Consider the following 17,444-nt stretch of genomic DNA (forward strand, 5'->3'; position numbering starts at 1 on the left):
GTGGTTTACATCTGGAGGTAACACCTCTGTATTCACATTCATGAAGCGTCTCCTGATTGTAGACTGTGATAATGATACGCCTCCCTCCTCGAAAGTGTTCCTGACGTGGCTAAATGTTCTGAAGGTGTTTTTCCACACTGGGGAAAGAATTCCACCATCATCCACTTTAGATTTCCTCTCTTTTAGTGTTGCTGATCACTAAAACGTTTTAAGAATGGACCCAATCAAATTGTTGATCCTGTGCTTGCTGTAGCCTCAGATTCCTGTTCTTGGCTATATGTTCTTGGTGTATGAAATATGGTGTGGTCTGTTGTAGCTTGTTTTATTGTGGCCATTTTTAGCATTGTTGTTAGTCCGTCAGCTGTTCCTGTCAATGAGGTCGCCACAGCGGAGCGTCCGATCTGCACAACAACTTGGCACAGGTTTTATGCCGGATGCCCTTCCTTCCAGTGGCTGGGATTTGGGTAGGTATTGAACCCCGGCCTTTCACATTGCAGGTGAGAAACCTAAAGAGTGGATATTAGTTCCAAAAAGTAAAAAGCCTCTTTTTTTCTGTCTTCACTGCACTATGGTCACATTTTATTAGTATTTGCTGGTTCCCACCTGTACAGTATATATAATCATCATGCATGTGTACATAGAAGCAGTATGTTCATATTTATATTATTTGACAACATTTCCACCTATTTAATTAACCTTAATTTTTTTTTACTTTTAAGTTTTTGCTTGTTGCTTACTTGTTGTATAATCTATGAACTGCCAACTGTAATGATACAATTTCTCCATCCATCCATCTATCTATCTAAGTCTTATCAGAACCAGTCTGGTCATGTCTCTCTGTCTTTCTCATTAATAGAGCATTTCAGTTTTTTCTTTTTTTCCCATTTTACGTAACATTTACAGACTGTTCTGTGTAAAAATCCCAGAAAGTCACTGAGGCCATATTTTTCCCTGATTGTGATGTTTGATGTGCATCTTGTGACTCGAAGCACTTGATCTGATCATGATTTAATGCATTTGAATAATTGCCTGATTGGATAATTTTATAGTTTGTTTTAAATATTTATTAAGAAATCTATTCAAATGTAAAAAAGACGACTAATAATCCTAAACTGACCAATAATGTACATATCGTGCACTGAGCATGAGACACATCCGGCCGGCCTTCTAACCGGACTCCTCTTCGGATCTTTTTAAGTTTCTAATGTGCTGTAAAAGAGTTAATCATTCTCCTTCTACTAAAGTAGTAGAAGCTATAAAAACTGTTTTGACCTTCTTTTTTTATTTTTTTTTAAGTTCTTGAGGGCCATAAACCTTCAGGTGAAAACAAGTGCACAGCTCTCTCAATTTCTTCTTTATCTTCATCTTTTGTTATTATTACTTATATTGAGAGACATTTCAACTGCATGTGCATGGAAAATATAGACGAGAGCTTACGAATATTATGCAGAAAGAGCTAAACTAACATGGCCAACGTACTGCCATTGTACAGTAGTTTAAAATGTGTGCGAGTACTTTGGAAATGGTTTTGTGAAATTCCAAAAATGTTCCTACAGTAACAAAAAGTGAAAGCTGAGGGACATAGAGACTGAAATAAATTCTAAAATGTAGCCTACGTCTTTTTACTTTCTTCCGCTTTAAAAACGCAACTGGAAGTACTGAAAGAATTTAAAAAGTGTGACTAAATAGTGAGACAAAAACAAACAAACAAAAAAGCCATAAGAGATCACAAGGTTTCAAACCCACACAGAGGACAGCGAGTCCACAAGGCATGAAGACGATCAGAAGTAAAACTGGAGAGCAATCTTAGAGACTTTGATCTTGAGCTGAATGGACAACGTGGACAACATGGGACAAGTGAACATGACACTCCCTCTACTGGCCACGACGCTGAACTGAAGAACAGGACCTTTTTATAAAAAAAATAAAATAAAAAAAAAGGAAGTACTAGTGTACCAAATAATAGATTAAACTAAGTAAGTCATATGTAGTATATTATTTGTGAAAAAAAATTAACGGTTTTGGACTTTGAACTCATTCATTGTTCTATCTCGCTGTTTTGCGGGTACAGATCGGTGCAAGATCCAAATTCTAAGACTGTTAGCTAAAACACTTCTGCTCATCAATTATCATCCAAGCAATTCTCATCACGTGGCCACGATGTGCACATCTTCAGAACGAGGGACATCATTCCATCTCAGTGACTTGGCCGCATGTGGCCGGGAGTGTTGACATCAGAGAAACTGGTTTGAGTATTTCAGAACCTCTATTTTACTATTTCAGTCATGCATCTTACATTTGTATACTACCTCAAGTTGCGTTTAAAAAAAAAAAAAAAAAAAAGAAAGAAAGAAAGAGAAAGAATGAGGACTGGTTTGATGACCAGGATGAAGTGATACGGCGTCTCATTACGGAAAATAAACTAAGACAATCAGAGATGAGATAAAGCTTAAGAACAAGTGGTTTTAGCAGACATCAGATAAATCAGATAGACACTCTCAGGAAAGGAACAACTTATGTGCAGTTATGTGCGGTCGTTAATGCCGGATACAGCCCCAGATCCAAAAGGGTTTAGCCTATAAGGATTACGAGTGGCAAGATTTCAAAGTCAGATGGGTGGGGAACTTGGGTGAACGCTGATCGTGGTATTTATGACGAACTTGATCGACAGACATATATTGAAGAAGCTGATGAACAACACAACAAACTGAGAGACGGCCCAGGGTTAGACGAGAGATCAAGATGAAAATGCCTTCGTGCTTGTCTTTAAACTAGCTTTAACTAGCATTTTTGGGTTGCGTCAAGCAAAGAAAACAACCAAGTAGATGTAAAAATGACTGGAATTCAGAGTGAAGAAGTGTCTAAAACACTGTTATAGCATAGTGCTGAACAATCAACCTTATCAGAGAAACATCTAATTACATTCATTCATGATCTCACTTAAACTCCTGGTGTTGTAAGCTGTATCATAAAAAAATTCATAATAGAAATCACTCACTCTTACCCACTCATCTTCTATACTGCTTTATCCTGTATACAGTGTTGCAGGGGGCCTGGAGCCTATCCCAGGGGACTTGGGGCACGAGGCGGGGTACAAGCTGGACCCCATCGACAATCCATCGCAGGGCACACACACACACACACACACACTCATGCACACACTAAAGGCAATTTGGGAATACCAATTAACCTAATCTGCATGTTTTTGGACTGTGGGAGGAAACTGGAGAACCCAGAGGAAACCCACCAAGCACGGGGAGAACATGCACATTAGAGCTATGTTTAATTGTGAAAGTAAGAGCATTTCCATATATATACACACACTATGTGATGAAAACTCGCAGGATTAGGACTAAACAGCTGTGTCCATAAGAAAACCACTTGGTAGTGAGACTCATCAGAAAAAAAAAAAAAAACACTTCCGTTTACTAGAGAGCATAAAGATTTTGGAGCAATGGGAAAAGGTCATGTGACCTGATGGGTCCAGATTGATCCTGTTCCAGAGAGATGATCTGGGGTTGTTGCAGTTGCTTAGGTTGAGACTCAGCAATGAAGTCAGCTGACGACCTGAATGTACTGAACATCCAGGTTATCACAACTATGAAGTTTTTTTCCTTCCCTGATGGGATGGACATATTCCAGGAACTTTTACAGATTGTGTCAGAGTGTCTCTGGAAGCATGAGGAATCATTTTCACCACACTGTGCACTGTAATCAAAGTTAAGGGCAGACGGGCCCTCAGCGCTTAGCGTCTTCAGTCACCTGCATAAAGGATCGATCTGGAATCACAAACCAGATCTAAAACCGGAAGCAGAAGGTAAATTCGACGGGATGCTTTGCAGCTCACAGCGGTCGTCAAGAGCCGATGAGTTTCCATCACGTTCCTGCCGTTAATCATAATTCATCTGACATTCATTAGCAATGAAGTGACACCAATCTGAACAAAAAAAACACTTTATTCTATAAAAGGCGTAGATAATCACAACTGTACAGGGGAAACTGACTTTTAACACCATTTCTCACAGTATCAAAAAGCTTGTGTTCGCCTCACTGATCTTTACACATTTGTTCTGTACAAATACAAAAGAAATAACATTAATTACTTGTATTATTATAATGATAACTGCATTGCACTGAGTAATATAGTACTGGCCCATAAGTTACTGCATTCAATATAAAATACCTATGATTCTGACCTTTAAAAGAAACCAAAAACGAGAAGTAAAAAAAGAATAAAATAAAATTTAAAATTTATGAGAAACACGCTTGCATACACTCACGCGAATCAAAACCAAAATGTGTGTACGTGTTTTCAAATGTTTTTTTTTTCTTTTTTTTAATCCGTCAAACTCAAAGCAAAAACGAGTAAACATGCCGGAAAAGATGTACACGACGGCAAATTCAGTCACGGGACGTAAACTATGAGTGAACAAAACACAAATCATAAACGAGATCAATTTTAAAAATAAAATCCACCTACAAAAGTTCCTGCTTGAGGTTCCTGATGGCGTTTCCGTCACACAGGACCGAGACGACGCACATTTCATTTGTTCAAATTGTTTCTTTTTTTTTGTCCCCTTTGCGTCGTTTTAGTCCTGTCCCTAACTATAAAGAGAGATCGTAACTAAAATCAGGTAGTAGCTGTTTTTTTTTTTTTCTTTTTAAACGTGCAAAGAATGGCTTTAATTGAACAAGAAATGCCACGTACGTAATATCGCCGGATGGATTATCAGTGCTTACAGGCCACATTTGTCAGGGCACCGACATGACACGCTGACATGCTCAGCAACTTCACAAAGAAATTCTCTCCATGCAACACAAAAGAGTTACAACACATCAGATTTTTAAAAAAGGATATTTCTTTTTTTTTTCTTTAAAAAAAAAAAGAACACAATATAGATCTAACGAAGGGGGGGAAATAAGAACGAAAAATTCACATTGTCTAGTCAGTGTTAAAAATAGAAATCCACCCATTACGTTTATTCAGAACTTTGATTATATACAGTATGTACATGTATTCGTTAATTATTTATAATTGTCTGTATGCCTATGAACAGTTTATTATAAAAAACAAACGAACAAAATAAAGAAAAAAAGAAATCGCAATCGAATGCATATACTTTTCTACAAAGATGTGCTTAAGTTTCGAGTTGAAGCAAGAGAACAGAACGATAGATCTGACGTCTGAAGATTGCACTGGATCAAAGATTTTTTTTTCTATTATTATTTTTCTTCTTTTATTTTATTTTTATTTCATTTTTTGCGAACATGCAGTCAACTCTCGAAGGCTGGAATTGAATAAGCTGCGTTTAGAGCTTCTGAGAAGAAAAAAAAAATGTTAAAAAGGCATCTCCTTTTCATCGTCTGCTAGCTGTTGAAATTATGACCGTGACCACGAGTGCTAGCGAAGGAGTATTGACGAGGTCAGGGGAATAACCAAGAAAAAAGGAAGAAAAGAAAATATTCGTCTCTGAACGGGACTGTGCTCTATGTTTTTTTTTCCTTTTTAAAAATTTTTATTAAACATCGCAACAAGGAGTCTAACTTTTGCATAATTGAGTGAAGCAGGAGCTAAAACTGTTCCTTTAAGAAGTAATAATTGTTAATCTGACTGTTTATGTTGTTTATTTTAATTAAATAAATGTCGCCTTACTTACTTTACTAGGGGTCCCAACCCAGAACCCTGAGGAACTCCGACAAACGAGATGCGCAAAAAACACACTGCGTTGCACGTTTACTTCAATTAAGGCTCTGAAAGGCGTGAACAATATGTGCCTAGAACACACACACATCTACTATTAAAACTCTGATTACGTTTCTTAGAAACACACACACTTGCACGCACACACACATACACACGTTCCTATCCTAATCCCATTTGGATGAACTTTTAGTTTTCTAGTTTAATTTTTTTTTTTCTTCACAGCCTCATATGAGAAAGCACATCCAGGAAATCATAATAATAACTATATCAAACGTTATTTCTGGCAGAACGCAAATAAAAGGATTTTAAAAATATATATTTATATTTATATCTATATATGTATCATAAATACTGTTACCAAGCCGAATATATTTTGTGTTTGGTTTTTGTTTGTATTGTTTTTTTTTTTCTTCTTTTTTTGTAGATAATGTGATATCTCCGCACAAAATTCCATAAAGTTTAGGAACTTCATAGCTAGCTGAAAACCTTGGAGCGAGGCCTTGATCTGTTCTCTCTCTCTCTCTCTCTCTCTTTATCTCTCTCTTTTAAAAAACTGGAAAAAAACTGGAAAAAAAACAAAATGAAAAGAATTAGCCAATTTGAGAAATCCTATATCTAAGAAAAATTCACAGTCTTAGCGCTCTACCTGTCTGGTGGTGCCGGGTAGACCGTCGATAAAGACGGAACAGCGAAGCCCTAAACGTTTGTTCGTAAAACAGCGGGTAGTTTAAAAAGAACAATAGAAAAACGCACGTGAACGTTTACCTTCAGCCGCACACACATACAACGAACACTCGAACAACTCTATTCATGCAAACCAAAAAGAAAATAATAATAATTAAAAGACTCAAATGTTCTGAGTAAAAGATACAAATCAAACGATTAGAAGAGACTTTGTAAACTCAGAGTTACAAACATAGCATTTCTCCCTCGTGTCCTCTCCATCATCTGCTTCGGCTCGTCTCAGCCCGGGTCAGACAAACCCTCACCCCCATCAGTCCGTTCACGAGCCGTGGGTCTCGCTGGTCCGGCGTCCCTGCTGAAGCGAGCGATTAAACGGTGCAACCTGGTATAAACGAGGACTGGACGGATGAGCGGATTTTTTTTGTCCTTTTGATAAGTTTTCGTTTATGATAAGAATCCCGTGCGGCGTCTTCTTCATCGAGTGCGACTCTGAGGAAGGAAGGGACAGCTTGACAGTTCTCTCAGCCCTTTCTTTTAGGGGTCGTGGGGGTTTGTGGAGCCTCCTGAGGAGTAAGTAGGGGAGGGGAGAGGAGGCAGGGTTCAAACGTTAGCCGGTCGCAGGTCACGTCACATCATGACGTGGCGGCGCCGGTGAAGGGCTAGGTGGTCGGAGCGGGAGAAGCTGCGGTCGCAGTCAGTGCAGCGGAACGGCTTGATGCCCGTGTGTTTGCGGAAGTGACGCGTCAGCTCGTCGGAGCGGGCGAAGCGCCATGTGCAGCCCTCCCACGTACACTGATATGGTTTCTCTCCTAAAGACAGACAGACAGAAAGACAAATAGTTACAGTACATTCGGTGTAGAGACTTTAGGATGACATTATGATAAAACTAATAACCTTAAAAGAGATTTATTTTAATTATTAAAGACATGAAAATTGTCTGAGTCCATTTAAATGGATGTCAGATGCAGGAAAGGGGGCGGGGCTTCAGGTCTAGATACAGTATAATACAGAAAATCAACCAATAGAGTGTTCATATGAGATTTCGGAACATTTGCAAAATTATTCCAAATTCATATCCACTGCAGCTCATCTCTTGTTTTGCGAACATCTGCACTGAGGTTAAAGTGCGGAGCTCCTACAGCAAACCTGTAAAATTAGTCAGGTATAATTTTAATCTCATTCTACATCTGTTCATTTAAGGGTTAAGGGCCTCGCTCAAGGGCCCAACCGTGACAACCTGGTGTGAATAATTTTTCAGCTAAAGCATTTTAAATACATATGGCCTGTTTGCTCATCACAAATCATCCTAAAAACATGCAGGTTAACAAGCTCATCATCTCCACATAGTGAACGCCTCACATTCTTACACGGTGAATAAAACAAACAACCGGTTTAGGAATGATTCGGCGATGCAGGACGATGACGGCGGCTCTCGGGAACGGATGACTACATGACAGAAAGAAGCTGACTGATTCCAGAAGCTCGCATCTAAGAAACGCTGATTCCTTGCCATCACAACAACTCACCCCACCCCAGTGCACCCCATCACAACTCACCCCACCCCAGTGCACCCCATCACAACTCACCCCACCCCAGTGCACCCCATCACAACTCACCCCACCCCAGTGCACCCCATACCACCCCACCCCATACACACACAAAACTAATTGCTCTATATTGATCATTTTTTAAATAGTTTTCTAAACAGACTTTAATTATACTATAAGTCTGTAATTATCATCTTATTCAACATGTGCAAACCTAATTCCCGGCCACGTCACAGAGCAGAGCAGAGCAGACAAAGCCTAGCACGCCCCTTTGTGATCTTTGGCGCCCTCTTGTGTGCGTGTGGGTAGGGGTGCGTGGACCCTGGGTTGAGAACCAACCAACCACGCCTCGGTACTGCTCTACGTTCTGCACATAAATAACTTAAACAGTAGCAGGTTAAAGTCACACTGAAACGAATTCGCTAACGATCTCACACAGAGACTAGGCTCAGGACAGAGTTTTTTTTTTTCACACTTTACATTTTCATTTCGTAGAATTTGCTAGACAGATGGATGACTTGTTAATCCCTGAAGGAGAAACGTATTCCTTGTTCCTATATATATTTCTATATTTTATTTTAAAAACATGATTTCCAGTTGAAATTTTATTTCAACGCAAATTCTTTGCTTGTCTTTAGTTTAATTGATTTTTTTTTGCATAAAATTTTTATTTGAGTTTTAATTTTAACTTTATTTCCTTGTGTAATTTTAAGATTTTTCGCCGCATGTCGCTATGTATAATTGTTTATGTGACGATTATTAGAATTTTACTTATTCCAAAAATGTAGTAATTAAACTATTTTGTTGGTTATTAATGTACTAGTTTTAAATACACCGACATGTCATGTGGCATGTTTTGGTTCTCTGTTTTAACTTATTTTCATAACCAAACGATTACATTTTCATTCATTTGTTAATTAAATGATTCACTTCTCTGGCACGGCGCTGGTGAAAAGTTTCACACAAAGGAAATAAAAAGTTTACACTCCTTCTTATTTTTAACGTAAGAACAAATCAATTAAATATACAAATCTAATTAATTTTAAAAACGAGGTCCTAAATATTTATTTACTTGTTTTTAATTAATAATTAATAAATATACATTGGAGAAATTTCTAAAGCCAAGCAAAAAGACAAAAAAAAAAAAAACTTATGGAAGAAAAAAACAAAACAAAGAAATATATAAATTGATATTTATTAATTAAAGACGAGTAAATAAAAATCTGGCACTTCATTTTTAAGATGATTTAGATTTTTATATTTATTTAATTGGTAGCAAAAAGTATAAAGCTGTATGATAAAAAATATATATATTTTAGTATTGTTATAGTTATAGAAGTAAAAATAAATGCATCTTTTTTGCCCCAAACAAATCTTCCAGATGTTATGTCACAATAAATCCATCATATTTTGAAGATATTGCAAGCTTTAACAACAACTAATGTTTGCAACTAAATAAAAAGTCTAATAATTAGGTTAATACCGAATAACACAGTATAGCGTTTTAGAAGAGTGCCCCTAGTGGATTACACAGGTACTGAATGTTGAACCTCAGATACACTATTTATAACAAATTAGTAAAAAGTTTATTTTTATAAAAAAAATTTTACAAATACCATATTTTTTTATGTTTAAGGATTTTACATTTAAAAATTAACCAAATCGAGCAAAACAAAGCCATGAGATTTAAACAATGTGATATTCTTGTTTTGTCTTAGTCCAGGTTGGACGCAGAAGACTTTCAAATTGCAAACCGGGCTGCAGCTTTGTTAAGTTTGGTCATGACTGCTGTCGAGTATCAGCTGATCACCCTTACGCCTCACTGGCGCCATCCAGCATCATTAGACAGTATCGCACCACATAGTTGGTTTCTAATGGACGTGTGCCGCTTTTACAAGTCTGGGACTCTCAAGTACAAATTCTAAGGACAAACATTTGACACGTTGCTAAGAACGCTTTAAGATCTTTAAGTTAGTTTTTATTTGTTGAAAACACAAACCTGTGTGTATTCTGCGGTGAGCTTTCAGGTGAGAGCTTTTGGTGTACACTTTGTTGCAGCCGTCGTAGTCGCACATGTGCACTCGTCGTCTCTTCATGTCGGGCGAGTCGGGGTCTGCCTGGATGTCTACGTCTGTGTTTAAGCTAAAAACAAACACAGAGAAGAAAAAAAAAATGTTGATTCGTGGCTTCGAGAGCAAAATCCAGTGAGTTTCAACAGTGACACAAATTTTATGCGACAGTGGAAGCGACTGATGTGTCGACTTTCAGCTTCAATAAAAACACTGCATTAACCGTGTAGGAATTACAGCTATACATGACAAAAGTCCCTGCATCTGTACAGACTCAATAGTATTTGGACAGCTGACTGTTGTGCATACCTGAACTTTGACACTGACGAGACAGAAACTGCTTAAAATGTGAACGATTTCATGGTGGTGCATAGTGTTACACTGACTGATTTAAAAGATTTTACAATGTAAAAATCAGTTAGGCATATAAAGGATAAAAGGTTTAAAGTTTAGAATATACAACACACTTAACACTAAAACGCTGCTATGCTAGCTCAGCTGGTTGCTAGGGTGTTGCTAGGTGGCGGTTACGGAGGTGTTTCAATATGACCCGACTTGGTTGCTAAGCTGTAGCTAGCTGGTTGCTAAGGAAACTCGGGTAGTTGCTAAGGTGCTATGGTCCAGCTGGTTGCTAGGGGGGTTTTATCATAAGGCTTTGTTTGTCCCCAGTATATCTAAATGCAAGAAGGATCGAATGAAAGCAGAAAAAAGAAGGAAAAAAAACAAAAATTTGGGGTCTTGTCAGAAAGCTACCTTAGGTCACCCCAAAAAAACACGCGGCGTTGCTTCTGTACAAGATGTGTGAGTATCTCAAATGTTGTCGCCCACAAATGAATTCATACTAATAATAATAATAATAATAATAATAATAAATGTTCTGTGGAACCAGAAGAAAAAAAAATGGAATATAATAATAAGAAGAAGAAGATCAAAGAAAAAGGTTTTGGACAAAACCTATACAAGAACATTATGGAAGAAGCAAACTGTCCCTGTATTGGATTCATGAACGGGTCAAATATTGTGGTCCAACTCACAAAACTGTGAATTAAGGAGAGCAGCTTTACGTAAAAAGATTTTGACAAAGAGTTTTGGAAAATGAATATGAAGGGTGATTTTGGCAGAAGTGCAAGATATGGAAAATGACTGGAAGACAAAACACAAGGATATAAAGGACGGTTATGGAAAAAGGTTTGGGAGATGAATATCAGCCAAAAAATGGTAAAGAACGATGCTAAAAAGCGTCTCACCCAGGAGAAAAAGTGAATTTTCAGGTTGGATCATATAACTCCATTTCATGCCCTTTTATGCCTGTAGTGTCCGTAACTTTTTTGAATTCAAATCTTTAAATGATCTCAATTGTCATTGAGATTTAAACTTGATTTAGATTTCACATAAAAAGACATAAACCTGAAAAAGTGTATTATTTTAAAATGCAAAATTGTTAAACATCAATTTGACATGGTTACGGACACTACAGATTTTCTTTGCAGAAAAACAAATTTGCCATGTGCTTCCAGAAGATTACACCAATTTTAGTATCAATAGCTTCCTTGGCAAACACTTCCTGTATTATAACAATTTATTTAATTTTTTTTATAAAATCAGTACCAATACTGTGTTTTGGCCGATATGGTGGAACATTATGATAGAAGATTATCGAAGAAAGACATGGACGATGGTATGGTTATGGAAGAACGATTTGGAAAAACGTAATGGAACAAAGCTATCGATGAAGAAGGACAGCAGGCTGGGTCTGTCGAGCAACCATAATTAAAAGAAAAAAAAGGAGGAGGAAAAGAAAATTGCTTGTCCAGTCAAACCACGTCAATAATACATCAATCGATAATGTGAATTATTAGTTTTGTTTTATTGTAAACGTTGACTGTTGTCATTCAGACGGTTTCTACCCGACAGTGGGTCTGGTCTATGAAGCGCCGCGCGTTAAGGTGCGTCCTGCGCTAATCAGATTAGTGATGAGCAGGAGTGAGGTGAATAGATTACAACAAATAGTTCCAGTACTGCATGTTTAAGGGAAAGAGGGGGGCGTAATAACGTTAGCAGGAGCGCAGGCGGAAACAGTTGGGTAACGCGTCAAGTTTCCGCAGTATAGAAGATAAATATGATTTACTTCTTTATTTTTAATGCAAAATATTTCAGTTCCGATCTAATCCTCCTATTTTGTCTCCCACAACAGTGAAAATGCTGAAAATATACTTTTGTGTTCAATCCATCCGCACCTGGACCCGTCCCTCAGACCCTGACAGGCACGACTAGCACCCTGAAATGTGCTTAACGCTTGTGTGTAATACCTCTAACGAACCAGCAGAGGGAGCTAAAGGGTGTGAAAGTCTAAATCCCATACAGCTGGAGCGTTTCCAGTCCAATGCTGATCTCTCCTTCTTCTTCCAACTTACCCTCCCCCTCGTTTTTTCTGCCCGTGTGTCTCTTGTTCCCCTGTTTTCCTTCCCTTCTCTCCTCCATCTCGCCCTCGCATGTCCGCTTTTCCCACTAATTTCCCCCTTAATTTCTTTGTTGGTTTTTTTATTCAGACAATTCAGCTGTGAGATTTCGAGTCCTCCATGCGGTCTTATTATCCCCCTCTCTCTGTGTCTCTCTGTGTCTCTCTGTCTCTGTCTCTCACTCCCTTTCTCTTTGAAAAGCATTTATAAGGGGGTGTGACGACAAACTGAGTTACGTAACCTTGTTTATACCCAGTTTGTAGAGAACCCTGCCCAGCAACACACACACACACACACACACTCATACATCCACACCCAGCTTGTAGCTCCAGAAGAGCAAAGCAGTGGTGCTGCACTTACGCAAGTATCTATTAGTGATGCAGATATGGCTCACAGAGATGCCCCTGGTTCAATCACACACACACACACTCACCTGTTGTCCATGCCCTGCGTTCTGAACGACGCTGATCCAGACTCCGTGCCGCTTTCATCGCTGTCACTCTGGTACTCCACCGGGGACGTCGAGCCAGGTTTAATCCGCACTACACACACATACACAAGAAAGAAAAAAAAAAAAAGCACAAGAATTTTAGCTATTTGACCCCGGCTAGACCCAAAACACTGCCGCTAAGCATGCAGAAATCCGTTCCAGACGCTCACATGACCAGCATCGACCCGCAGCTTTCTCTCTCGTTAACACTCCATGCTGTCGTGACGATTACAGAAACACGCCGTCAACCTAATCCTTGTTATCCGCACCTGCAACCTGTACACGATTACCACAAAGAAGGACTTCACGTGTCCCCGTGTCCAAACTTTCTCTTGAGGCCGGTCCCTCTTGTACATTGACACTGTAATACGTAGCTACATAACAAAGATTTGTGACAAATTAAAGAAAAATCCGTCATCCGGTTTCCACCAAAGCGGTTCCGGAGCTAGTTCGGAGCCGGGGCCCAATTTCGAGAAAGTTCTTCGATTTCAGACAGCCAAAGCACCGGCCCTCAGACTAAATTCACTTCTGAATCAACAAAAAGTTTGTGACCAACATCTTAATGCTTTCTAGTGATGATAAAGATGGGAAGTGATAGCGAAGCCAAGCTAAAGTTCGCCATTGTCGTTGCCGGTAGCATTTTTTTTTTTTTTTTGCCGCTAGAGCTAGAATTGTCAATAACATTGCTGGAAAATGGATACATATACAGAGACGTCATGACTGGACCCATTAAAATGATCTTATGAGGCCCTTTTCCCCCACCAGGTGCTAGTTCATGTCTAGTGCTAGTGCCGGTTTAGACCTGAACTCATAGACATGAACTACCTGCTTACCTGGTTCACTTTGGAGGTAAAATAGGTTCATTAGATCATTTTCATCCCCATCAGTTAAGTGGAGCTACAGTTATACCTCGACTAGCCCATTATATAGGCTGAGAAATTTATTGTCAGACTCCGCGACTATAGGTGGCGATATGCCCCCTTTTAGCTTGCTAGTATCGTATTCCAGTTGATGTATTATGTCTCGGAGCAAAACATTCACCAAACACGTTTAGCGACAAACTGTTTGCGCGTCAAGCGTTAAAAACACAGGCAACTTTACTGCTCTGTATATTTCAGACGTGCTATACGCTTAAATTTTCGTATAGCCGACATGCGCGCTATGCCTCATGGTTATAGTGCTATACAAAGGCAGACGACACCGCGGCATGGGTGTTCGGGTGTACGTTCACAAAGTAGCTCGACTCCCAACCACTGGGTGTGGTAGTCTGACTTTCGTCTAGTGTGGAAGTTCGGTTTAGTACAGACTAACATTTACATTTATCTTAAGAAGTCTGACTAATGTACTGAAATTCCGGGAAGGGGCGGGGGGCGGAGTCGTCCTGGAAGAAACCACGTCCAGACAGACCAGAATCGTTTCCTCAGGGGCGAAGACGTTTGCATTGATTTGCAACGAAGCAAAAGTTCACTTCCTTTAATTTGTCACCCATCAGTAAACACTTGAGACGCTATAAAGGACTGCTGGCACAAAGCCGAGAACAACCCCACCCTTCCCCCTCTTAAGGCACAAATATCTTAGAAAGCTCTTTTGCTTCTCTCTTTTTTCCCCCGCCGTACATGGCAGAACGCTAAACCTGGGAACCAGACACACTGGTGGGGATTTTTGTATCATCAGGGTTTAGACAAACCGAATACATTTCCCACCTACTGTGACCTCATATAAGAAGAGCCCCTACCCCGGCCTGTTGCTCAGCGCTGGTGCACTACACGTTACATAGACACAGAAACAGCGCATTTGGAAAAGGAGTGAAGGGAGTTTAAGATATGAGATCATTCAAGTGGTGTTGGAGCTAAAGCATTAATACACACACACGCATACTTATACTTTGGTGGAGCTCTGGGAGCTGTTGGTAAAGAAATGATGAAATATGGGATCTTTAAAAACTATAATGTTAGGAAAAGTAAACAGGGGAAAAAAAGTCAATAAATTACATTTACAGTGTAACATCTTAAAACTTAATGAAGCTGCTTCTAGAGTTTGCAATTACTTTTCATTAGTTTTATATCTGCAATATCTCAGAAAAGTGTATAGGCCTAATCAGACATGCCCTACAGATGCTATAGGTTTAGCTCAGATTGACGTATTAAATTTGAATATGGCTTTCAAATAAATACAAAGAGACGTCTGAGTTTTTTTTTTTTTTTTTCTTCCTCCCCATACTTATTCAAGTCAAACAATATCGCTTCCAGGACAAAACGTTCCCTCCCTGCGTCTGGTTCAGAATCGGTGAGAATTTCTTGTTAATGCTGGGTGTGGCTATGGTATGCAGGCTGCTCTTTGGGCGCGGCCAGAAAAGATGGAAAGATGGAGAGATCGTAAATTAACCTCAAACTCCTTATTAAAAAGAGGTGTGGCTCAGCAGCACGTGGGCGGATCCCTCTTTGGGGCAGTTTTTAACCCCCTCGTTGGAGGAACAGAACAGAGCGCTCTTCACAAGGTTTGGCTCGCAATCAAAGAGGGAATTGTTCGGGAATAAAAAGTCCCGGCCAGCCCCAGTCTTCTCCCAAAGCATCCCAATATTATTCTGCTCAATAACTGTGTGGGTGTGCGGGTGCCGTTTTAATCTGTGTGTTTCCACAGAGTGGAATTAGTAAGTAAAACTAACCTTCTTAATAAGCAACTTTATTACCAAAAAAAAAAAAACATTTAAATACCCCACCCAAAAACTATAATTCCCCTAAAGCAAGTGCGTTAGTTCAAACCTTGACATTTTGCACAGCTTGCAGAGTGTGGATCCGGGCAGACCAGTTAAAAAAAAAAAAAAAGGAGAGAAAAAAAAAAAGAGAAAAAAAAAAAGGAAAAGAAATAAATAAATAAAACGTCCTGATCTTTGGGAACGATTTTTCAAGCCATTATCTTTGTGCAGAATCCAGCAAAATGCCCCTAATTTCACCCCCCAGTGTACATCACGCCGTGGCTTCCTCTTTCATTTCCCATCCTTGTCTTAGTTTTCATTATTAGGCTTCATTTCCTTTTTGGCAGAGTGAAGTGGAGAGCTGTGAAGTCAAAAGGACAAGAGGAGAAAAAGAGAAGAAGAAAAAAACGGCCTGAGGCAGAACAAACCATTGCTGGATGAAAAAAGGGGAATCATTAGAGTCCAATCCATTTAACCAGGAAGTTCTATAAAGAGACAGATCAGCTATAACATTTAAACATCAAAGCATTGATCATCTGATGGGTTACAATGGCATCTGCCATGGGGGTGTATCAGGCAACAAATAAACAGAAGGTCTCAAAGTCGATGTGCTGGAAGAAGGAAAAATGGGCGAGTGTAAAAGACATGACTGACAAGGACCAGACTGTGATCTCCAAACCATGGGGTCTTGTGGGATGTTTCCGGTCTGCAGAGGTCGGGGCCTAGCAAAAGTGCTCCGAAAGGAGAGAAAACTTGTGAACCAGCGACAGGGTTATGGGTGACCGCAGGAAGCCAAGTCTGGCCCATATAGTCTGATCTAATAAAGGAGCTACTGTCGCTCAAACTACTAAAAAAACTGAATCCTGGTTCTGATAGAAAGAACGCATCATAGTTTGTCCACTTTAATCATGACACCCATGCTGACCGTCTTGTGTCCTCCACCAGAAAGTCCTACGATGGACACGTCGGCATCAGAACTGGAGCAATAGAAGAAGGTGGCCTGGTTCTGATGAATAGCATTTCCTTTCACATCATGTGGACACGGGCGTGGTGAGGAAGAGGCAGTGTGAAGCTCGGGACGATGTTCTGTTGGGAAACCATTCATGCAGATGTTGCTTTGACACGTAGCACCTCCTTAAACACTGGTGCCGACCAAGTACCCCTTGAAAATGGCGCTCCCTGATGGCAATGGTCTCTTTCGGCAGCATAATGCGCCGTGAAAAACACTACATAAATGGTTCAGGGACAGTTTGAGGAACATGACCAGGGTGTTTGATGCTTTCTAAGAAATCTAATAAAGACACCTAGATTTCAAGCTCGCCCTCGGCTTAACAGGAAGATCTCCCGAAACTATTTCAACAATAAAAAGCTACTTGGTTTATTAGCCTTATTTAATTACTTTTTACTAGCACCATGCTCCTGTAAAAAATAATAAAATCAACCTAATGAATAAGCTAGCAGCATAGAGGATGCTGGGAAAGCATGTAGAGGTGCTGGTTTACACATTCAGGGTCCTCGGTTCAATCCTGAGGTTACGATTCATGGGTTTTATCCGGGTTCTCCGGTTTCCTCCCACTTTCCAAAAAAAACCAAAAACATACTGGTGAATGGATTGGGTTGAGTGTTGTATTCAGAGTGTTTTCCTGTCTCGATTGTTTCCGGGATAAGGCTTAGGATCCACAGCAACACTTATTATTTAACATTAATACCTGTATTTGCGGACGGCTAGGAAAAATTCTCAATTAACGATCGGCTGGTGTACACACAGTGACGGTGTAAAAAGTTCCCGAACCAGT

The 17,444-nt window shown here is 39.5% G+C and overlaps 2 protein-coding genes across 7 annotated transcripts in view; one reads left to right on the forward strand and one right to left on the reverse strand.

The window, feature by feature from the left end:
• The window catches only part of LOC128507330 (mitochondrial fission factor homolog B), a 232,928-nt gene that overhangs the window by 120,636 nt on the left and 94,848 nt on the right, over positions 1-17,444 (forward strand). The gene's annotated exons all lie outside the window — the stretch shown is intronic.
• klf8 (Kruppel-like factor 8) overlaps positions 3,939-17,444 on the reverse strand; it is a 42,788-nt gene continuing 29,282 nt past the window's right edge. For all 4 annotated transcript variants that reach the window (XM_053478114.1, XM_053478117.1, XM_053478118.1 and 1 more), the window contains exons 4-6: positions 12,897-13,005; positions 9,935-10,077; positions 3,939-7,197 (exon numbers count right to left, since the gene is read on the reverse strand). In XM_053478114.1, the coding sequence (XP_053334089.1) occupies positions 7,016-7,197; positions 9,935-10,077; positions 12,897-13,005 (434 nt within the window). In that variant the 3' untranslated portion in view covers positions 3,939-7,015. The remainder of the gene's footprint in view (positions 7,198-9,934; positions 10,078-12,896; positions 13,006-17,444) is intronic.

The sequence above is a fragment of the Clarias gariepinus genome, chromosome 19 (assembly GCF_024256425.1).
Source record: "Clarias gariepinus isolate MV-2021 ecotype Netherlands chromosome 19, CGAR_prim_01v2, whole genome shotgun sequence".
NCBI classification, from domain to species: domain Eukaryota; kingdom Metazoa; phylum Chordata; class Actinopteri; order Siluriformes; family Clariidae; genus Clarias; species Clarias gariepinus.